General features: G+C 44.6%; 1 protein-coding gene across 4 annotated transcripts in view; it reads left to right on the forward strand.

Moving 5' to 3' along the window:
• The window catches only part of EXD3 (exonuclease 3'-5' domain containing 3), a 1,916,540-nt gene that overhangs the window by 846,553 nt on the left and 1,051,029 nt on the right, over window positions 1-18,958 (forward strand). For all 4 annotated transcript variants that reach the window (XM_069241413.1, XM_069241412.1, XM_069241414.1 and 1 more), the window contains one exon: window positions 5,896-5,934. In XM_069241413.1, coding sequence (XP_069097514.1) covers window positions 5,896-5,934 — 39 coding nt within the window. The remainder of the gene's footprint in view (window positions 1-5,895; window positions 5,935-18,958) is intronic.

Consider the following 18,958-nt stretch of genomic DNA (forward strand, 5'->3'; position numbering starts at 1 on the left):
TTTATAGTGAGGCGGAGCTTGGGGGTGATGGTGTCAGCGACTCTGTTGAAGATGTGGTGGGGACATGGGTCCGTGGGGGCCCAGAGTGTATGGACTTCATTGTATTCAGTGTATCTGCAGTGGTGAAGGGGGGTCCAGTTGGCGATCATTGGTTTGTTGTTGTAGGATTTTGGTAGAGGGGGTTCTGCGCGTATGTTGCCCTTGTTGAAGCTGTCATAGATGGTCTTGATTTTGCAGTGGAAGTAAGTGTTGTCTGTCGCAGAGGTCCTGTGAGGGTGGGATGTCCGTTGTTTCACTGTTGGGTTGGGCGAACTCCTTGATGATGCTGAAGAGTTTCTTGCTGTTGTGTGCCTGTGAGGAGATTCTGTCTTGTATAGCTTTCTCTTTGGTGCTCCTGATGAGTTGGTGGTGTGCGGTGGTGGCAGCTCTGAAGTTGCTTTGGGCTTCTGTGGATTGGTGTGTCTCCAGATTTTCTCGAGGCTTCGACAAGTGCGTCTGGATTCTCTGAGTTCTGCAGTGAACTAGATAACTTTCTTGGCGTGGGTGCTGTTGTTCTTTTTGAGGGAGTCTATGGTGTTGGTGCAGTCGGCGATCCATTTGTGAAAAGTGCGTTCTGCAGGGTTCAGGTCATCATTGTGTGCGATGGAGGGGCGGAGTTGGTGAGGGTGAGCTGGTTGGCGGTGATCCTTGCCCAGCTTCTATGGGTTGGTTGGTGCTGGGGTCTGATGACAGTGGGTGTTGAAGGTCAAACGGATGCATCGATGGTCTGTCCATGGAAGTTTGGAGGTGTGGTTGAAGGTAACGGAGGGATGCGGTCTTGTAGGTTGTCAAGGTGGAAGTTGCGGTCTCCCAGCAGGTTGTAGTTGGTGACTGTGATGGCTTGTGCGGTGATGCAGTCAGTGATGGAGTCGGCGAAGGGTGCGCAGGGTCCTGGTGGGCTGTAGATGAGGGTTCCCCTGAGGGTGGATGTCGGGCTGATCTGTAGTTTGAAATTAAGGTGTTCCATCAGGCTTGTGGAGTCTTTGGAGTGTGTGCTTAGACGGATGTTAGACTCGTGGACGATGGCGATTCCCCCTCCGGGGTGGCTGGGGTGGTTTTCCAGGTGATCTTGTATCCTTGGGGAATGGCGATGGTGCTTTCCGGACCTGACGTGGTGTTGGTCCAGGTCTCGGTGAGGAAAGCGACGTCCAAGATGGTGATGTGTAGGAGGTCCCAGATTTCGGTAACGTGTTTATGGAGGTAGTGGATGTTGATGAGGATGCATTTCAGGGTCTTCAGTGTCGGTGTGTTGTTGCAGGTGGGTTGTGCCGGGTCCAAGGTCTTGGTGGTGGTGTAGATTTGCCGGCAGCGGAGGCAGCTGAAGGGTCCGTGGGTGTCAGCTGGTGATGCATGCTTATAGACGTTGTTGTGTCCTGGGTTGAGGGCGATGAGTGCTGCTGGCATGTAGAGGTGGCAGGTCCAGGGGTCCTGGCGCAGGTCGCGGTTGGGCCACGGACGGGCTTGCCTTTGGCGCTGCCGCGCAGCGGCGGCCTTTAAGGGCGGGAAGCAGAGGACAGCTGGGAGGCAGGAGCGAGAAAACAGCATGAAAAAGGGGGGTGGGGCAGCAGTGGTGGGGAGAGGTAAGAGAGAAAAGAGAGAAAATTAGAGAATGCAAGAAAAAGAGGAAAATGATAGAATAAAGTACAGAAAGTGAAAAGGCACAATACAGCACACTAGAAAGAAAAAACACGAAAGGGAGAAGACAGAGAAAAAGAGGCCTAGTACAGCCTAGCAGAAGAGCAGAGCTCTCCCACTAGACATCAGGTATAAGGCGCAGGCAGGAGCATGCGGGTGGAGGAAGGCCTCGAACTTCTGACCGGGGTCAGAATTCAAAACACACAGCTGCACTCACTGGTGGAGCTACTCGGAGGCAGAGCAGTTCACTGACCAGGTCAGTGGGGTTGCTCTTCCTACCGCGCAGCGGCTGCCATTAAGTAGGGAGGGGGGAGGAGAGGACAGCTGGGAAGTGGGAACAGGAAAACGGCACGAAAAAGGGGGGCGGGCTGCGGGGGCAGCTGCGACAGGTAGAGGGAAGAGAGAAAAAGCGAGAATGAGAGAAATAAGAGAGAATGCGAGAAATAGAGGAAAATGATAGAAAAAAAGCACAGAAAGCGACCTGGGCCAGCCACATAACTGTGACCCAGAACGAAGAGGTTTTGGTTCATTTTCTCCACCACTTCCAGCTTCCTAAGTCGGATGTGCCACTGGAACCAGGCAATAACCAACTGATGAGCCCTTATAAGGCTGAAAACAGTCTTGGGGATGCTTGTGTTCCGGTTCCGGGAGGATCTGGCTTGGCAGCTCGGGCTGAACTGTTAATATTAGAGCAGGGTCATGACTGATTTGCATAGGGCTGGGTCCAAACTGTGGTGGCTTGGTGGGCAAAATAACGATGGACTGGGATGAGGCCCAAGTAATTACCCGTGACTGAGACTAATTCAAGCATTCCAGCCATTGCTTTTTTTTATATACTTGTGTATTATATTTGAGCAGTAAATTACTACCCTTAGAGAAAGTCTATTCTGTGGTTAAAAAAAGAATGACTGGTTCTTATAATCCATTCTTTACTTACTGGGTGTAGAACCTTTCGTATGGTTACGAGCCATGCTCCCAAGATGTGAATGGCACAAAATAAGAGCAATAACTGTTCTTAGATGGTTTTTAGCTATACAATTCTACCAGTATAGACAACAACATTGTAAGGTGCCTAGCATGCAAATGCAGAATTCTTCTTTAGAATGATGGGCCCAATTGTGCTTTCTTCTCCAAATACGGAATACTTTGGGGGAATGGGGAGCGATAGGGACCAGGGCACATAGCGTCCCTCTGTCTGGTATAAATGTTACAGAACCGTGATCGCTTCAGACTACCAACATTCCACAAAGTAAGTAACTCTCACTGGTGTGACCATGTCACTCGACCTTGTACTGGTATAGTAGATGCCATCTATTCCAAATAGAAGACAGAGCCTGCTGGCGATGTCAGAAGCATGTTTTTCAACCTGTAGTGTTCTCATAAGCGACCTGTTCTGTTGCCTGAAAAATCATTACCATGACTTAGCGGAGGATGTATTACTGCATCCAAGTCTGGTATTACATTTGAGAAACCTTGCCTTTCTCCCTTTAAATGGTCTGCTTCCCGGAATAAGGAGACTAGCCCAACTACTCTCACAGTGGAGCTGCCTTCCCTGCTTCAAGGAAGGACCCGAAAAGACACCCTTTGTAACCCCTCCCGATACCATGTATTGAAAACTCTGTTTCTCTAGCAGCGGTTATAAATTTGGAGACAAAGTTATTTTGAGGTTAAAGACCATGTGATTCACTTTTTGCCATGTACTGAACCCAATTAGTGAGTCATAACAGCATTTCCAACTTACAAAATGGGTTTACTGACCCATTCTAAATCGCAGTTAGGAATGAGCGTGAAAGGGACAGTCTTTCCAATCTGATTCAGAATAGTATGTAACAAACCACTAAAAAGTTACCAACTTCTCAAAGAAAGTGGTACTAAATTCACAAAGTGGAAGCTGTACCTTTTGGACAGATTCCCCTAATGTGTTCCCGATTTGTATTAATATATATATATTTTTTTAAACACCTGTTCCTTTAAGGAACAATGGCTGCTATAAAAATAAATAAATCTTGTTTTAGAATGTTAATTTTGGCCACCGTCCCTATATTTGTAGCTAATCATATGTGGTTAGAAATAGTGACCTACCTAATTAATATTCTATCGGGGGGGGGGGGTGTTGTTGTGCGACACAACCTATTAGTAGTTAGCTTTGCAAACTAAAAGACTGGTCGCAAAACATCCGTACAAAAATTAAAAACTATGTTTTATGGCTAGTATTTTCATACACCTGCTCCTTCAGAGACGAATACCTGTTACAGAAGGACAGAATTTAGACACTGACCAAAAAAGAAACTGTGGTCCTTATAGAAACGGATCACAGCCTTGCCTCGAGGTCTGAGGTTTTTTTTCCCACGCACTAAGCTAAGAAAACGCCACATGCACAAGTGCTCCCTCAAGACGATAAGAACTGAAGGGAATTGTAAGGACCCTTGGAAGAAGAGAAAAATAAAGCAGTACTTCTGTCAGAGGAACTAAAGTCGGATGCCCTCAGAACTAGAACCCGGTTGGCAAATTGGATCCAGGGTTAATTTCTATACGATAAACTGCCTATTGTATCTATTAATAAATAAGCCTATAGCTGATAATTTCATGTTGTCCCTATCTGTCACCAGGATTCATCTCACAAGGAGATTCTGCCTCTCTTTGCTTCTTAAAAAGGATCCGCGGTTTGTGAATAATCAGTGCTCTGCTTTGCAGGTCTCAGTAGGAGAGCTGCTAACTGAAATGATGAAGTGCCCTGGATCACGTTTTTGGGCGAAGATTGAGGAGTTTAGTTTTTGAATTAATGGCAAAATCCACACGAGAAACAGATGTTAGTTGCTCAGTGAAGGCTGCCGTAGGTACCCATAACCCCTATGATGGCTGCAGCTTGCTACTTTGGTACTACCCACAGTGTTAATCGAGAGCTGACCACAAATGCCATTGAAGAGGCCACAAGATCCGAGCTGCCTGACCAATCCTGTTCCTGAAGTCCTTTGTGCCTCCCTTACTATATTATTATTACCTGCTGAATCGTATCTTCTTGTTAAATCAAAGGCTGTCTGAGTAAACCACCCTATATTGCACATATTTAATAAAAAGACCACCAAGTGAAATATGTCCTAGTAGAACTCGAAACCCATGCTTATCTCATCAAACAAACATTTTAGAATGCATATTCTTGAACATTGGATGGCCCCTTTAAGTGATTTTGGGACCAACGTAGCCAAAGAGCAGGAGGCTGGGATCTACATGATCGGTTTAGTTAACTTAAAGTCTCAGTGAAAATCTTGAGTTTAGGATTGGTGCTATTGTCCGCTTCTAGCCCTTTATTGAAATCAGAGATTTAATTGCAGTGATACGTAATAGGACAAAATAAAGTTTTACTTGTCAGAATGAGTGATCCCAGTTGGGTGCAGGAGGACCTAAGCTGCCATTCAGTTTAGCGCATACAGTAAGAGAAATGTATCTGTTGATGTCAGAGAATCTAATAGGCACAGAAGCACACCACCGTTTCTTCCCACTGTATTATATAAAAACCTGTAGATTATGTTATTTGTGGCCCATCAGTGCACTGTAGCCCCTCGCTCATCTCCAAAGTAATGCCGGACTTGGGAAACATGCCCACTTCAGTTTTGCCTCAGTTAGTAAAATTGGCCTATCTTCAATGCGCATTCACCTGGTTACTAAAGACTCAACATTCCAGCATTGTGACCACCACAAGTCAGCGGGCTTTCCTGTTTCATATTGTTCCTCACTATCGGACAGTGTGAGTTTGTCGCTAAAGAGGCTGCAGCGACCTGAGCACAGGCCCTATGTTGCTGCTATACAATTACCAAGTAAGCACTGACTCTCTAAAGTGCACAAGTTAACCTTAAAGTTACCATAACCTTAAGAAAAACACACGTTTCCTTTCATCTATCAGATGGCACGTTGAGCCTGGTCTTGGGTCTCTTTAAAAACTCTAAACTGCATATTTGTCCATTGTACCTTGAGTTTCACAGTAATATTAATTCCAGCATAATGTTTCACCCAGAGTCTCTCCATATATCGTTTTGATGAGTGCCTGGAGTTTGATGATGATGATGAATGTGAATTTAGCGGTGGACATCTTACAGTAAAATATTCTGTTGACACATTCAAATTGGCGTAATTGCAAAAAGTTCTGAAACTCAGTGTGTTTAACTGTAACAGGCATAGTGTTTTTTTTTTTTTTTTAGTTAATTATTGATGTTTTATTTTCAGAAAAGCATGACGCAGGAGAACTGGTCAGATCATGTCCAGGTGAGTCTGAGACATTTCCAAAATGCTACCTCACATTAAACAAAAAAAAATGTGTGGAAAATGTAAACTATGCAGTATATTATTCATGCAACTTTTATTATGCTAGTTCATAATCCAAAACATACACCACAAAGTGACCTCTGAGGCTGGAGAGTGAAATAGTCTGAATTGGTGACACTCGAGAGTCTTGTCTTAAATGTCTTCCAGATGGCAGATTTAGTATTTAAGGCAATTGTGTACCAGTGTTTTAAGTGGGATGTCCTTACAAATATGATGTTTGGAATTCTGTTGCACGGGGGACTAAGGCACTAGACGATATACGAGATGTAGTGGACTGCTATACCAATAGTTATGACCTGAGAAAGGGGGGGTCCTTGCTCGAGATGTGTAGATGAAAGGGTTTTGTCCATTCGAAAAACAATGTGATACACGCATAGTTTTTTTTAGTATCCCGTGGAAGTTCTTGGGATGTTGGCTGGGGCAGAGAGAACCTAGATGGCAGTGGCAATAACAGTGGCAGCTGTGTAGCATAACTGTTCACCGCTGAGTCTATGGGGTCTTGGGTCCGGTGGTGGTGGTGGTGGTGCTGGTGGTAGTGAAGTGAGATGAGATTGCCGGTACGTAAGAAAGTCAGTGGGAATCCTAGAACTTGGCTGAGTCTGGAGAATCTGGCTTGTTCTTCCCTGCGAAGCATCTCCTCTTTGTCTGCATGCTTTTTGATGCAGCAGAGGCTCCAGCTGGGGTCCTGTTGTAAAAATACTCTGTAGCACCAGGTAACCTTTGTTTTGCTACTGTAGCTCACTAGTCCCTGACTTACACCAATTGAACCTGATGTAGATCCTCAAGCCCTGTATATGCTGAAGCCAGTGGTTCCAGGTTCATACACCATGTGCGAAAGGCACTGTATTTTTCATTCTCGTGCTTCTAAACGTATTTGCAGTTCTGATATTAAACACCATTCCATCACTCTGGTCTGTGTTGATAAACTAGCTAAAATACAAAAATGATCACATGATTTACGGTTTTACAAGTTTTGCAAAAGCTTCACAGATTTTTAGATACTTCAGATAAGGATTTTTTTACGTCTGATGTTTTTGAACGTTAACCGGTCTCCCCTGATTTTTGGGGGATAATTCCAGGGTCAGCACTACATTAGGCGTGGTAAGGCAGCAGCCTTTAGAGTGCTATGGCACAGAATTTTTGCAAAATTCCCGGAAAACTGAGTGTTATTTGAAAAGGAGGAAATCCAGCGGTGCAAAATTTTGCCTAGAACGCTGAAAACCATTACTTCCTTAGACCCCTTCACTCCCCTTCACTCCTTGCTTATGTACTGGACTGGTACCGGGAAAAGGACCTCTTTCCACTTACAACTTATCTCCTACTTCAGTCCAGTTTCTCTGTCACCACTTTCTTTGGCTTCGAATCGCTTTTCCGTGACAATGACATAAAAATGCTTGCTTTGTACCGTTCAGTGATTCTGTCCCGGATACTTCCGTGCCTCTTTATTTTATGTTTTTGAGCTTTGAAGGCCCAGAAATGTAACATATCTCTGGTGAGATTCCTCAGTACTGAAATAATCTTCCCTTCTTCTGTCATCTTGCTACATTTATTTAAAAAATAAATACATTCACGATTTTCTATTGTCAAACGTGCTTCTCGGTCTTTGACTTTGTCACCTCTAATCTCCTGACCCTTCTGTGTGATCGCGTTTGCTGTAATGAATGAATGTCATATTTTAATCCACTGTGAGAACCTCCGAATTATCTAATCAAAGCAGTTCTCTTTTCACCGTCACTTCCCAATAGTACCCTTATTCATTTACGTAGGTGTTTTGCAGCCTAACAGCTTATAGCCGCTTGTTAATGGGTTGTCTGTAAGATTTTCCAAGTGAGTCAGGATGAATAGTTGAAGGTGGAAAGGATGTGGATCAGTCCCCTTGCTAATGTCCTCTCTTGCATCCCTTGCATAGACTGGCCGTTGCTCAAAGGCCAATCTGAACAGCTTCTTTTTCAGGAATTCCGTGAAAGGCCGTGAAATTCTGGAGTCTTGGACCTTGAATTCTCAAGAAACCTTCTCATGCTGTGTTGCTCGAAAGCTTGCTTAGTGAGCTGTTTGTAATGAGGAGTGAGCTTCTACAAGTTAACCAGGTGAACGAATACCCTGTGTTCTACTATGAAAAGTGCATTTCAACCCCAAACCTTTGTTAAAGTATTCTCATACTGCTAAGTTTTGGCGATTAATATAATAGTATTTATATTGTAACGCAACCTGTACCTTTAACGTGATCTTGATCAGTTAGTAGTAATTAAGTCATTTGTTCCAACACTTAGGTTAAAAGTTATGTGTAAATGCGATATACACAAATACATCACAAAATATGCTGGCTGGAGGAGGTGGGGCAATGCTGGAGCTTTTAAAGTAATGTGTTCCGAGAAAGTCTCAGTAGTTGCTTTTAGTTTTTTTTCCCTGCCCATTCACACACATCAATATCCGGTTTACTAATACTAGCTCCAAATTTAACCATGACTGTGTTTAGTGAGGTCTTGCAACTACTCAAGCTGAGCAAACCTGATCACCTCTATCTCTGGTAGGTGGCTGTTGTGAGAATTCCAGTAACTGGAAATCACACCAAGTAGATTTCTTAAGTCTCAAAAGAAGCTCAGACCCTTCTGGCGAATAGGAAAACTGGAAGGTATGTCTCACCTGTTAGACTTCGCATCTTTTGGCGAGGTTCCCCCTAACTTTTTACTTTCTGACCTCCTGCTTTGACAGTGTGTTGAACTTCGTTTTTGCTAGCTTTAGGACTCTAGCACTGTTCAGCAGTAAACAGCGCACAAAGTGCTTGTGCTCTGTTTTTAAAACCTGGTAACATTCGCTTCTCCATGACTGAAATATTTAATTTACATGTAAGTCGCTAGTAAAGTGCACTGTCTGTGCCAAAGGCCTGTAATTCAAATGCTACTAGTGGGTTTGCAGCACTGATTGTGCCACCCAATACCGTAGCCTTTCAAACATGTCTTAGGCCTGCCATTGCAGAGCCTGTGTATGTAGTTTAAACTGTAATATCGACCTGGCAAGTGCACCCACTTGCCAGGTCCAAAATATCCTTTTTAAGTCTCGGCTCTATAAAGCGCGCATGCTCGGTCTCGAACCGAGACATGCTGTATCCTCTGTGCGTGCTAACAGCCGGCCATTTGCTTCCCATTTGCTGGCAATATAGTTGCTTCATTTCTCATTCTCCCCATTTGTTAACGCCATGCATCCATCATGACTCTTCCAGTATTTAGTCGTCCCGAGAGGACCTCTCAACTACTTTTAAACCTAATGGCCCTTTTCAGCCATTGTTTTGGGACTAATTTTTTATTTCTTGAAATGGGTGACCGTGTGTACATCTGAACAAGTAATGGTAAAAACATGTTGCCTGCAAATGTTTACATTGCATTTTCCGTGATGTAGCACTGTACCCGGCCTTTGGTTGCTTTACACACTAGGAAAACAACTGGTATGTTGGAACCAAAATAAATCATTTAAAAAGACATTGTGCTGCCAACCCAGGCTTGCCGTATATTGTAGACTGCATGACCAAGGGAAAAAGGGTACGTTACACGCTCCACTGGTGACGCTGAGAGGAGAGCAGGTCTCATCCAGTGCGCATGGCTGAGCTAATGTGCCATTAGCATTACGAAGACATTGTGGGCTGCAGTGTATTTAAAAAGTTGGACATGTACTTTTAAGTTTAACACGTCCAGGTACTGAAAAACCCTTAAACTCTTTTTTCATCATTGCAAGGACTATCTCTCCCATAGGCTAACGTTGGAGTTACCTTGGGCCATCTTCTAGGTGTAATTTCCAACTTGGAAAAGATAGAAAATTGAGTTTGGTGTCGCTGGACTCGCAATTTAAAAATCCATCTTTTGGTAAAGTTGGTTTCTAAATTACAAGTCTGAACATTCCACTTTTAGAAAGGTGGCATTTTCTTACTTTAACCATTCTGTGCCGTACCCTGTCTCTGGCCACATGTCTGGGGTTAGGTGTCAGCTACATTTGTGTATTCTCTCCAGGCATCCACAAACCTGAAGGGATGGGTGTTACCTGAGATACATCTGCATACTGATAGTCGTCCTGGGCAGGGGGAGGGAGAGGCGGTTCACACTTACCACTGAATAGGCTATGCCCTGCACTCACACAAAGGGCTGATTACCCCCTACTGGTAGTCCGGAGCCAGGGCTGGGTTGAAAGGTAGCCTTGTGTACTTCAGAGAATTATTTTGAAATTACCCCTACATCAAAGGCCATGTTGAGTATAAGTAGTGGGCCTCTGACACCATATACTCAGAGCATTCCTGGACTGAGAACATTCTACCAGGAAGGAGGACAGTCCTAACCTTTCAACCTAAAATCGCAAACTGCCTTATTTTAAGCTGCTTTTCAGCATAATTTAATGGTTCATACTATTTATATATTAAAAAAAAGCAAAAGATGTGCGATGGCACACCGCAGCAGCAATGTCATTTTGTAGCTGCACATATGCGTAACTACAAAATGAGTGTTTGTTTTTATTCTCTGATAGAGACTTCTAGTTGCAGATTCCTTACCTTTGAATTTCCCCAGGCGTCAGACTGGACCCGAGATTTTTCTTCGAGTATTACCTCTGCGCGCCGTCAGGTGGCACCGGTTGACTCTGCAGGCATCATTGGCGTTGTGTTCACCGTGATGACATCGCAGTCGTATATAGGCACCCTCCCGGCGTGCTGACGTCAGTTTCTTTTCACGACTTTCCACACCAGAAGCGTGGTGCCATGAAGAACACTGAGAGTGATGCACCAAAACTAGGGCCCTTAAGGGGAAGTTCCTGTCTCTAGAAATCATTTCGCAGTGCGGGCGGATGGGGGGGTTGGTAAGGAATCTGCAACTAGAATATGTCTCTACCAGATATATCGTTACCGAAGGTAAGTAACTTGTACATCTGATAGAGACTTCTAGTTGCAGATTCATTACCTTTGAATAGATACAGAGCAATACCATCCCCGGTGGTGGGCTGCGAACCAAGATCACACCAAGAAATCATGCAGGACCAAACGACTAAAGTAGCCGTCCCTTCGTACCTGACTGTCCCGGCAGTAGTGTTTGGTAAAAGTGTGCAGAGATGCCCACGTTGCTGCCTGACAGATGTGCTAGTGCTGTGGTAGCAGCAGTAGCTCTGGTGTTTACATGGGGAAATTAAAAGGTAAGGAATCTGCAACTGGAATATGTCTCTACCAGATATATTGTTACCGAAGGTAAATAACTTGTACTTCTTTACCTATCCAAGATAGATCTGTAAAGAAAGAAAAAAAAAGTCTCATAGAAGTGTTTTGTCTTTAAGGCAGATGGGCCAGTTGCAATTTGCTGCTCAGTCCTCCCCAATTAAAAAATAAAGTGGAAAAATAGAAAAAACAACAGTGGGAGTGGAGGGCAACAGAAGAGGAAGTGGGGAGCAAGCAATGGAGACTTGGCAAGGGAGGGGGAAGCAACACTGCAGCAGGCAGAGAAACTCATGAGCGAGACAGCAACATGGAGCGTAGGGGAGAAGCACACGAGAGAAAGTTTGCTACACATTGGAGACAGCAACATGAATTCGAGTGGTATGGGGAAGACAGAAGTACACCAGGGAGAGAGCTAGTAAACTCATGTACTCTCATTAAGTGCTTAAGCAAAAGGAAAGTAGGCCTTATAAGTGAGCAGTGGAAGGATAGAAGCCAGTCGCAGAGATGGTAAAGAAGATGTGGTTCAGAGCAGGGTTAAACACAAGATGGTCTAGCTGCGATAAGGAACTCCGTGGAATAATAAGCAAGTAAATATGTGACAATAAAGACAACTAGTGTTGAGCAATTGACGGGCTGTAAATATCTGTAACCTAAACATACCAAAACAAGTTTATTCCACGTAGTGGTGCGGAAAGCTAAACTATAGGCAAAATAAAACTGCTACCATTTTTAATTGTTATGGGACTTGCACACACCTGAACATGCCTAAACCGTTCAATCAAACCATTCAAGATAAATGTCTGTTCCCATTTAATGGAGGCTAATTAATAAACATTTTTCAGAATTGACTTTTGCATGCGATTTTCAAGATTTCATTGCTATTAGTCTTGAAATACTTTGTCTGCAAAATTGAATATACTGTTCCCTTTCAACCTCTTTCTCTTCCCACGTTCAGTCACTGGGTGACATTTCTTTTTTTTAGGTTGCTGTTCATAAGGGCTTAACCCCTCTTCCTCATTTTTTCCTTCCTCTGACGTTTTCTCTTCCCACATTCATTCGTCCCTTTCCCTCTTCCTGCTACATCTCTCCTTCCTTTAGAGGAGCCCAAGAAATCCATTTCCAGTTCACCCCTTCATTACTTTTAAAAATAATTGGTTTCTTTCACTCTTTGTGGGTACTGAGCTCAGTAAACTCATCCCTCCACCTAGCCATTTCTGACCTTCTTCCCCTCTGCCCTTGTCTTCTTACCTCTTGTTTCTGCCTTGATATTAAAACTATGCTAATTGACAGGGATTTAACATGGGGTCCATTTTTATTTAAACAGGTGCAGCTATTAAACTGTCTTTCCACAAAATGTATTTTCGATTATTGTGTTCTCAGAAATGGGTTTCCTTTTATTTTGTTTTTTCTATGAAATTACATTCCTTAATTATGTTTTGCTCTTCGTAAAGCTCGGTCTTAATTTGACAACCACTACAGTATACACATCAAGGGAGTCCCTCTGCTGCCATTCTTATATTTGATTGCATGGGATTCGTGTGATGCCTTAGCCTAGTTTAGGTGTCCACAAATTAATCTGTGATTGTGCATTCCCAATCTTCGCGCTCTGAATCAGGCCTGACTGAGCTGTATTTACAACCATTAAACATCTGCCAATATGGTTGCATTTCCATACAGTCCCATTTCAGGATACTCACATTTAGAATTAGGAGAAAATATGTAGACGTTCCTTTTGTATTCCTTCTAGCAGAAGTAGATGACCATCGGCAAACTTAAATTTTGTTAATTTTCACATGCCTCAGGTGGCTTTTTCCCGTCATGGAAAAACATATGTAGATGTGCTCCTGTCAATGACCGTAGTAAATTTGTTTACAAATTGATAATATTGAAATTACCACAAGTAATCTAGGGATTTTTTGTTATAAATCCTTGAAATGTCGAAAATGTTTTCAAAGGAGCAAATTTCCATCCTTTAAACATTGGTTCTTAAGGTCTGCCCCGATTTGAAGGCTATCTCTATGGTTTGAACCATGGTTGTCCCTATGCTATGCTCTTTAAGAGTCTGAACCGGTGCATTTGTCTCACAGTTCAGAGGTTGTTTTGTGTTTTACTGAACGGGATCCTTATGCTGCCCCTTCTCATCTGTCTACAAACGCTGTGCAAGGCACTTATGAAGCCTCTCCACGCACACCCAGCGAATTATTGTGTTCCCTTCAGCAATACAACTGCAACACAACAACAGAATATCTGCACAACACCCCTTCATACTTAGGCTTCGCACCACATAGTCACACAGCTGTGTCTTTTCGCAGTGCAAGGTAAAGTCACTTTGGTGGGGGTCACACTAGTGGCAACAAAACACTAGATGACTTCAAGGACCCTGGATAACTAGTTAGATGTCTGCTTTGAAGAATGTAATGCTGGATTTTGTATACCAATTGTTTGTGTGTTTGTATTTTGTTCTAGTTAGTGAGCTCAGTGGTGTCATATGTGTTATATCTGTATTTGTTGAAGCCAGTCGTTCATCTGGTCTTGTTTGTTGTTGCATGGGCATAAGGATAGTGCATGCATGAAAAGGAAAATAGTTTTTGTCCAAATTGATGTTTAGGATGTGTACGTGTGTTTTTTTTGTTTCCCAGTTCAGGCCCTTGTTACCGGGGGAGTAATTTCACTCCGGGGGAATAAATCCGGGTAGAATAACTATTAGTAATTCCAAGTGTCTCCATCATGGCAAGTAACTGGTCTGCAAACACCAGGCGCGATCATTCCGGCCACTGGAACTTAGCTGAACAGCGCGCCCCTTGCCCAACCCTTGCAGCTTCATGGGGGGAGCAAAAACTTCTACCCAAAAATAGAATGAAGTCCACCCTGATCCCCACCGGCCTCTACATTTCCCTGCATGGGATTCCTATACTGCTCTAACTAAGACTGCCACAGTCAAGGTGCAGTCAACAATACCATCGTGTCCGGATCCCTGTTCTGCCCTTCTTAAGACACTCTCCGAGCCTGGAGGATATTTTAATCCATCATTGTACTGAACTCCTTTACTGTTTACTACAAGATATGCCTTCCGGTTTTTCTCATGTTTCACCTCTTGGGATTTCTATGTAGCTGTGCATAAGGCGGTCCCAGATTAGAAGGCATTGGCTTGTTTCACCTCTTGGAACCCTATTTCCCTTTCTGCAAGAGGTGCCCCAGTTCACCCATATGAATTGCTCAGCTGTTTTCTGCAAGTTATCGTTCCTGATAGGGTGTGTTTACCCAAGTTTTAGACATGACTGTATTACAGTGCTGTCCCAGATTGGAGGTTGTACTCGTATTTCATTTCCTGGGGTCCTCTCTTCCATAACACTGTCCCTGTCAGAAGCCATTGGCAGGTTTCAATGCATAGGACTCCTGGACCCATATCACATGTTTAGTGCAGTGCTCTGCAGCTTACGCTTTAATTGGATGTGCCAGATCAGCCCTGCACCATTAAGTGAACTGTCTCCAGCGCAGCTGCAAGCTCACACATGGCCTTGCGGCATTGCATTTGATTGTGATGGTGGCCAAATGGCCTGCATTGGAAAGAGCAGCAGGGATTCCTTCATCTGGATGCTGTGAGTGACTTCACCCACCTAGCGGGATGTCGGGGATGGCGTTAAACCTTCTTTCAAAGGGTACCATTAGAATGTACACTAACTGTCCGGTACCTCATGTTGGTACACAGTTACTGTGGAGCCTGACAGCTTCTTGGCCTGTGCCCATGTTTGTAATACAGCATGGCTGAAGAGGAAAGTGCTTTGTCATTTCATGACCACTCTACCTTGAAATTGTGTGGGTGCACATGTAGTGCTTGCACGATGTGAAGGGTCCACACAAGTGTCTGCACCACCCTCTAATATCACTTTTGATAATAAGATTGGTCTGCTTTCTACAATAGCCTTGCGTGAGTTCGAGGTATTTTGCAAGTGCCCCTGCATGGGCTCTCTAGATTGCTCTTACAGTATCTCTTTATCACTTGATCCCAGTTTGGAGGCCTTGAACATGTTTCTCCAGAGGCAGGGCCACTGAAATTATGTGGCTGAGGAGGACTAAATTATGCGGCAGGGCTAACTACATTGTGCAGCAAGACAAGCAAATTCTACGTCATAATGCTGTACATTTTGTGATAGTGTTACTTTATTGTTTTGTCATTTCTACATGTGGTAAGTGTCTAGAAATAGTTCACCTTGTTAGTACCAATTTAACACCCAAATACAACTATAAGCAACTGAAAGATGACTAGTCAGCCAATGCAAAGAACCAGATTCGCCATATTTTATGTAAATTGTGATCCGTTTGTTCTAGAAAAAATCTTTGTTAAACTCTGCAGATTGCGCAGCCGATGATAGATTATGTGGCAGATGCATAACTATGCGAAACTCTTTGAGGCCACAGAATTGCATTATTCCAGTGGCATTGTTCATATGAGGTTGCTTGGCTGCTGCTCAAAGAGAAGCCTCAGTTAGAGACTGTTTATTTATTTCACCCTCTGGGGTCCTGGGGCTGATCTCCTTAAAACGTGGTTCCAGTTCGAAAGTATTTGGAAATATTATTGCATCGGATCTGTAAACTGATTTCTAATCGGATCTTGCCAGGTGTGCAGCCCACTCACCTGTTTCTCTGAATGTTTTACGGTATAGTGTTGTTAGGCTACTCTTCAGAGAACTGTCTTGGTGCATAATAGATTATTGCATTAGTCTCTTATGCAGCTTTATTTATTATTTGTGCCCCAGTTGAAAGGCTCGGCTGTTCTCATATTTTACCTTCTAAGAGTTTTATGTTGATCTATATAAAACGGTATCCCAGATTTGGAAAGAGGGAGTTGTTTGCTGCTCTTCAAATGAGTTGTATCCCTGATTGGAGGCCGGCCTCCGCTGTTAACACATGTGACTTTATAGCTACTCTCTGTGGGCTGTGTCCAGTGGCGGCTGCTGCCGGAGGGTGGGCGGGAAATAATAATAATAATAAATAATAAAATAAAAAAAACACTTACCTGCTGCTGCTGGGTGCTGCCTCGGTGTCCCTTGCCGCCTCGGTGTCCCTTGCCACCTCGGCTCTTCTCTTCTTGCTCCTCTCCCCACCCAATCCAGACGCTTCTCTCATGCTGTTACCTAGCATTAGAGAAGCACTGAGATTGGCCTGAATGGGCTGAAACGCTGCTCAGATAGGGAGTGGGAGCCTCAGCTTGGTCGCCACCCGTTTGTGAAATACAACTCGGGTGGAGTTTTCTAAGTGCACATGTCAGTTTGGCTGGCCTAAGACCGCCGGACAAACTGACATGCTCTCTTAGAGGGCACCTAGCATTCCTCCACCTTGCTGACGCAGAGGATGATGGCCCGCTCCGCCCTACACTCAACGGATTATCATTTTATTTTTCTGCGTTTTGCTGCCTTTCAGCAGTGGGACACTGCTCCTCTTCCATAGCGGAGGGCCGTCCCTGGTTGTGTCACATTTTTGAGGCTCTTCAAATGCTATTTTTACCTGTCATTTTTGTGAGCATGATATCTTTAGAAGTTGCTAGTTTTCAAGACAGCGATTCCTTAACCCCTAGGGGGCCCAGGACAAGCTGGTCTCGCTCCGAGGACGAGACCAGCTCGTCCTGCTATGGGGCCTCAGAGGGAGCGCAAGCGCTCCCCCCAAGGGTCAAGCACCCCCCTCCCCTGGGCAGGGATGGAAGGGGAATCGCTTCCCCTTCCACCCTCCCAATCCCCCTGTGGTGTCTGATGACGTCAGCACGCAATTGCGCGCTGACCTCATCAGAGGCCTACCCCTCCCAGCACGGATCGGAGGAGAAATGCAAAAGAATTACTCCTCTGATCACGTGGAGCGGGCGAGAGAGGCATCAATGGAAAGGCCTTTCCTTTCCTTTGTCTTTCTCAGCATTTCTGCTGCCCGTTCGCAATGCGAACCCCTAGACACTAGGGATATATATATATATTTTTTTGTGTAGTTTTTTTTTATATGTGGGGCGCGACCCCTTTGGCAAGGGCCGCTCCCCTGAGGGGCAAATTGTATTTAGGCCATTTCTCCCCCCCTTGGGGGCAGATGGGCCTATTTTTATTAGGCCAATCTGCTCCCAAGGGGGGCAGAAACCACTAGACACCAGGGTTTTTTTTTGTTAGTTTCACGTGAGGGGAGCGACCCCTTAGGCAGGGGTCGCTCCTCTAGACAGGGGGGGGGGGGGGGGGGACTTTGTTTTAGGTCATTTTAGATCGGCCTATTGTAATTAGGCAAATCGGCCCCCGGGGGGCAGAAACCACTTAGGCACCAGGGATTGGTGTGTGTGTATGTGTGTGTCTTGTTGGGGGGAGGGGGCAGCCCCTTGGGCAAGGGTCACTCCCCATGTGGGCACATTACTGTTATATCTGTACCCCTTGAGGGCAGATCGGCCTATTTTTGGAAGGCCCATCAGAGACCAGGGAAGATTTCTTTTTCAAAATATACCCCTAATAAATGCAGCCATCGTTGTTCTGCCGGGGGGGGGGGCGCAAAAGTCTACTAGATGCCAGGGAATTAAAGAAAAATAGTGGGGTGGTGGCTACCAACCAGTATGGGCCTGGTGTTGCCTCCACCTCAACTGAAGGGGGGTAACAGTCTTTCAGCTCTCCTCCCCCCACACTAAAATATCTTATCCCACGGGTTTTGGTTTTATATTTGGGCCACGAGAGCTTGGCTATCTCTCAGAATTGTCCCACTTGGAATGGTGAGGGCTGCACTTTTTGGACTTTGGGACGCTGCCATGTAGAAAAATCCACAAGACCTAGACACATCTGAAAAGTAAACATCTGGGTGATTTCCAGGGTGGTGTGCTTCAATCCCAGCACCATTTTCTTACGTACAATGCCCTGCAAACCTCCAACTGTGCTGGATCTGCAACTAGATAGTCTCTACCAGATAATTTGTTACCGAAGGTAAGTAACTTGTTCTTTTTAGCTAAATTGGAGGTTTGCCGAGGATTCTTTGTAAGAAAACATTGGGGGATCCATGCAAGTCACTCCTCCCTGGATTCCCTCGGGTGTCTAGTTTTCAGAAATGTTTGGGTTTGGTACATTTACCCATATGGTTGCTGAGCCCAGGACTAAAAACGCAGGTTCCCACCAACCCCCGCAAAAAGAGTTAGTTTATTATTTGATCATTTTGATGTGTTCATTTAGTATTTTTGGGCATTTCCTTTCTCAGGCACTAGACCTACACACACAAGTGATGTACCATTTTTATCGGGAAACTTGGGGGGAACGCTGGGTGGAAGGGAATTTGTGGCTCCTCTCAGATTCCAGAACTTTCTGTCACCAAAATGTGAGAAAAATGTGTTTTTTTGCCAAATTTTTAGGTTTGCAAAGTATTCTCGGTAACAGAACCTGGTGAGAACCCCACAAGTCAACCCATCCTGGATTTCCCTAGGTGTCTAGTTTTAAAAAATGCACAGGTTTGGTGGGTTTCCCTAGGTGCCGGCTATGCTAGAGGACAAAATCCACAGCTAGGCACTTTGCAAAAAACAGGTCTGTTGTCTTTGGGAAAATGTGATGTGTCCACGTTGTGTTTTGGGGCATTTCCTGTTGCGGGCGCTATGCCTTCCCACACAAGTGAGGTAAAATTTTTATTGGGAGACTTGGGGGAACGCTGGGAGGAAGGAAATTTGTGGCTCCTCTCAGATTCCAGAACTTTCTGTCACTGAAATGTGAGGAAAAGTGTTTTTTGGCCACATTTTGAGGTTTGCAAAGGATTCTGGGTAACAGAACCTGGTGCGAACCCCAC

This window comes from Pleurodeles waltl, chromosome 6, assembly GCF_031143425.1.
Source record: "Pleurodeles waltl isolate 20211129_DDA chromosome 6, aPleWal1.hap1.20221129, whole genome shotgun sequence".
NCBI classification, from domain to species: domain Eukaryota; kingdom Metazoa; phylum Chordata; class Amphibia; order Caudata; family Salamandridae; genus Pleurodeles; species Pleurodeles waltl.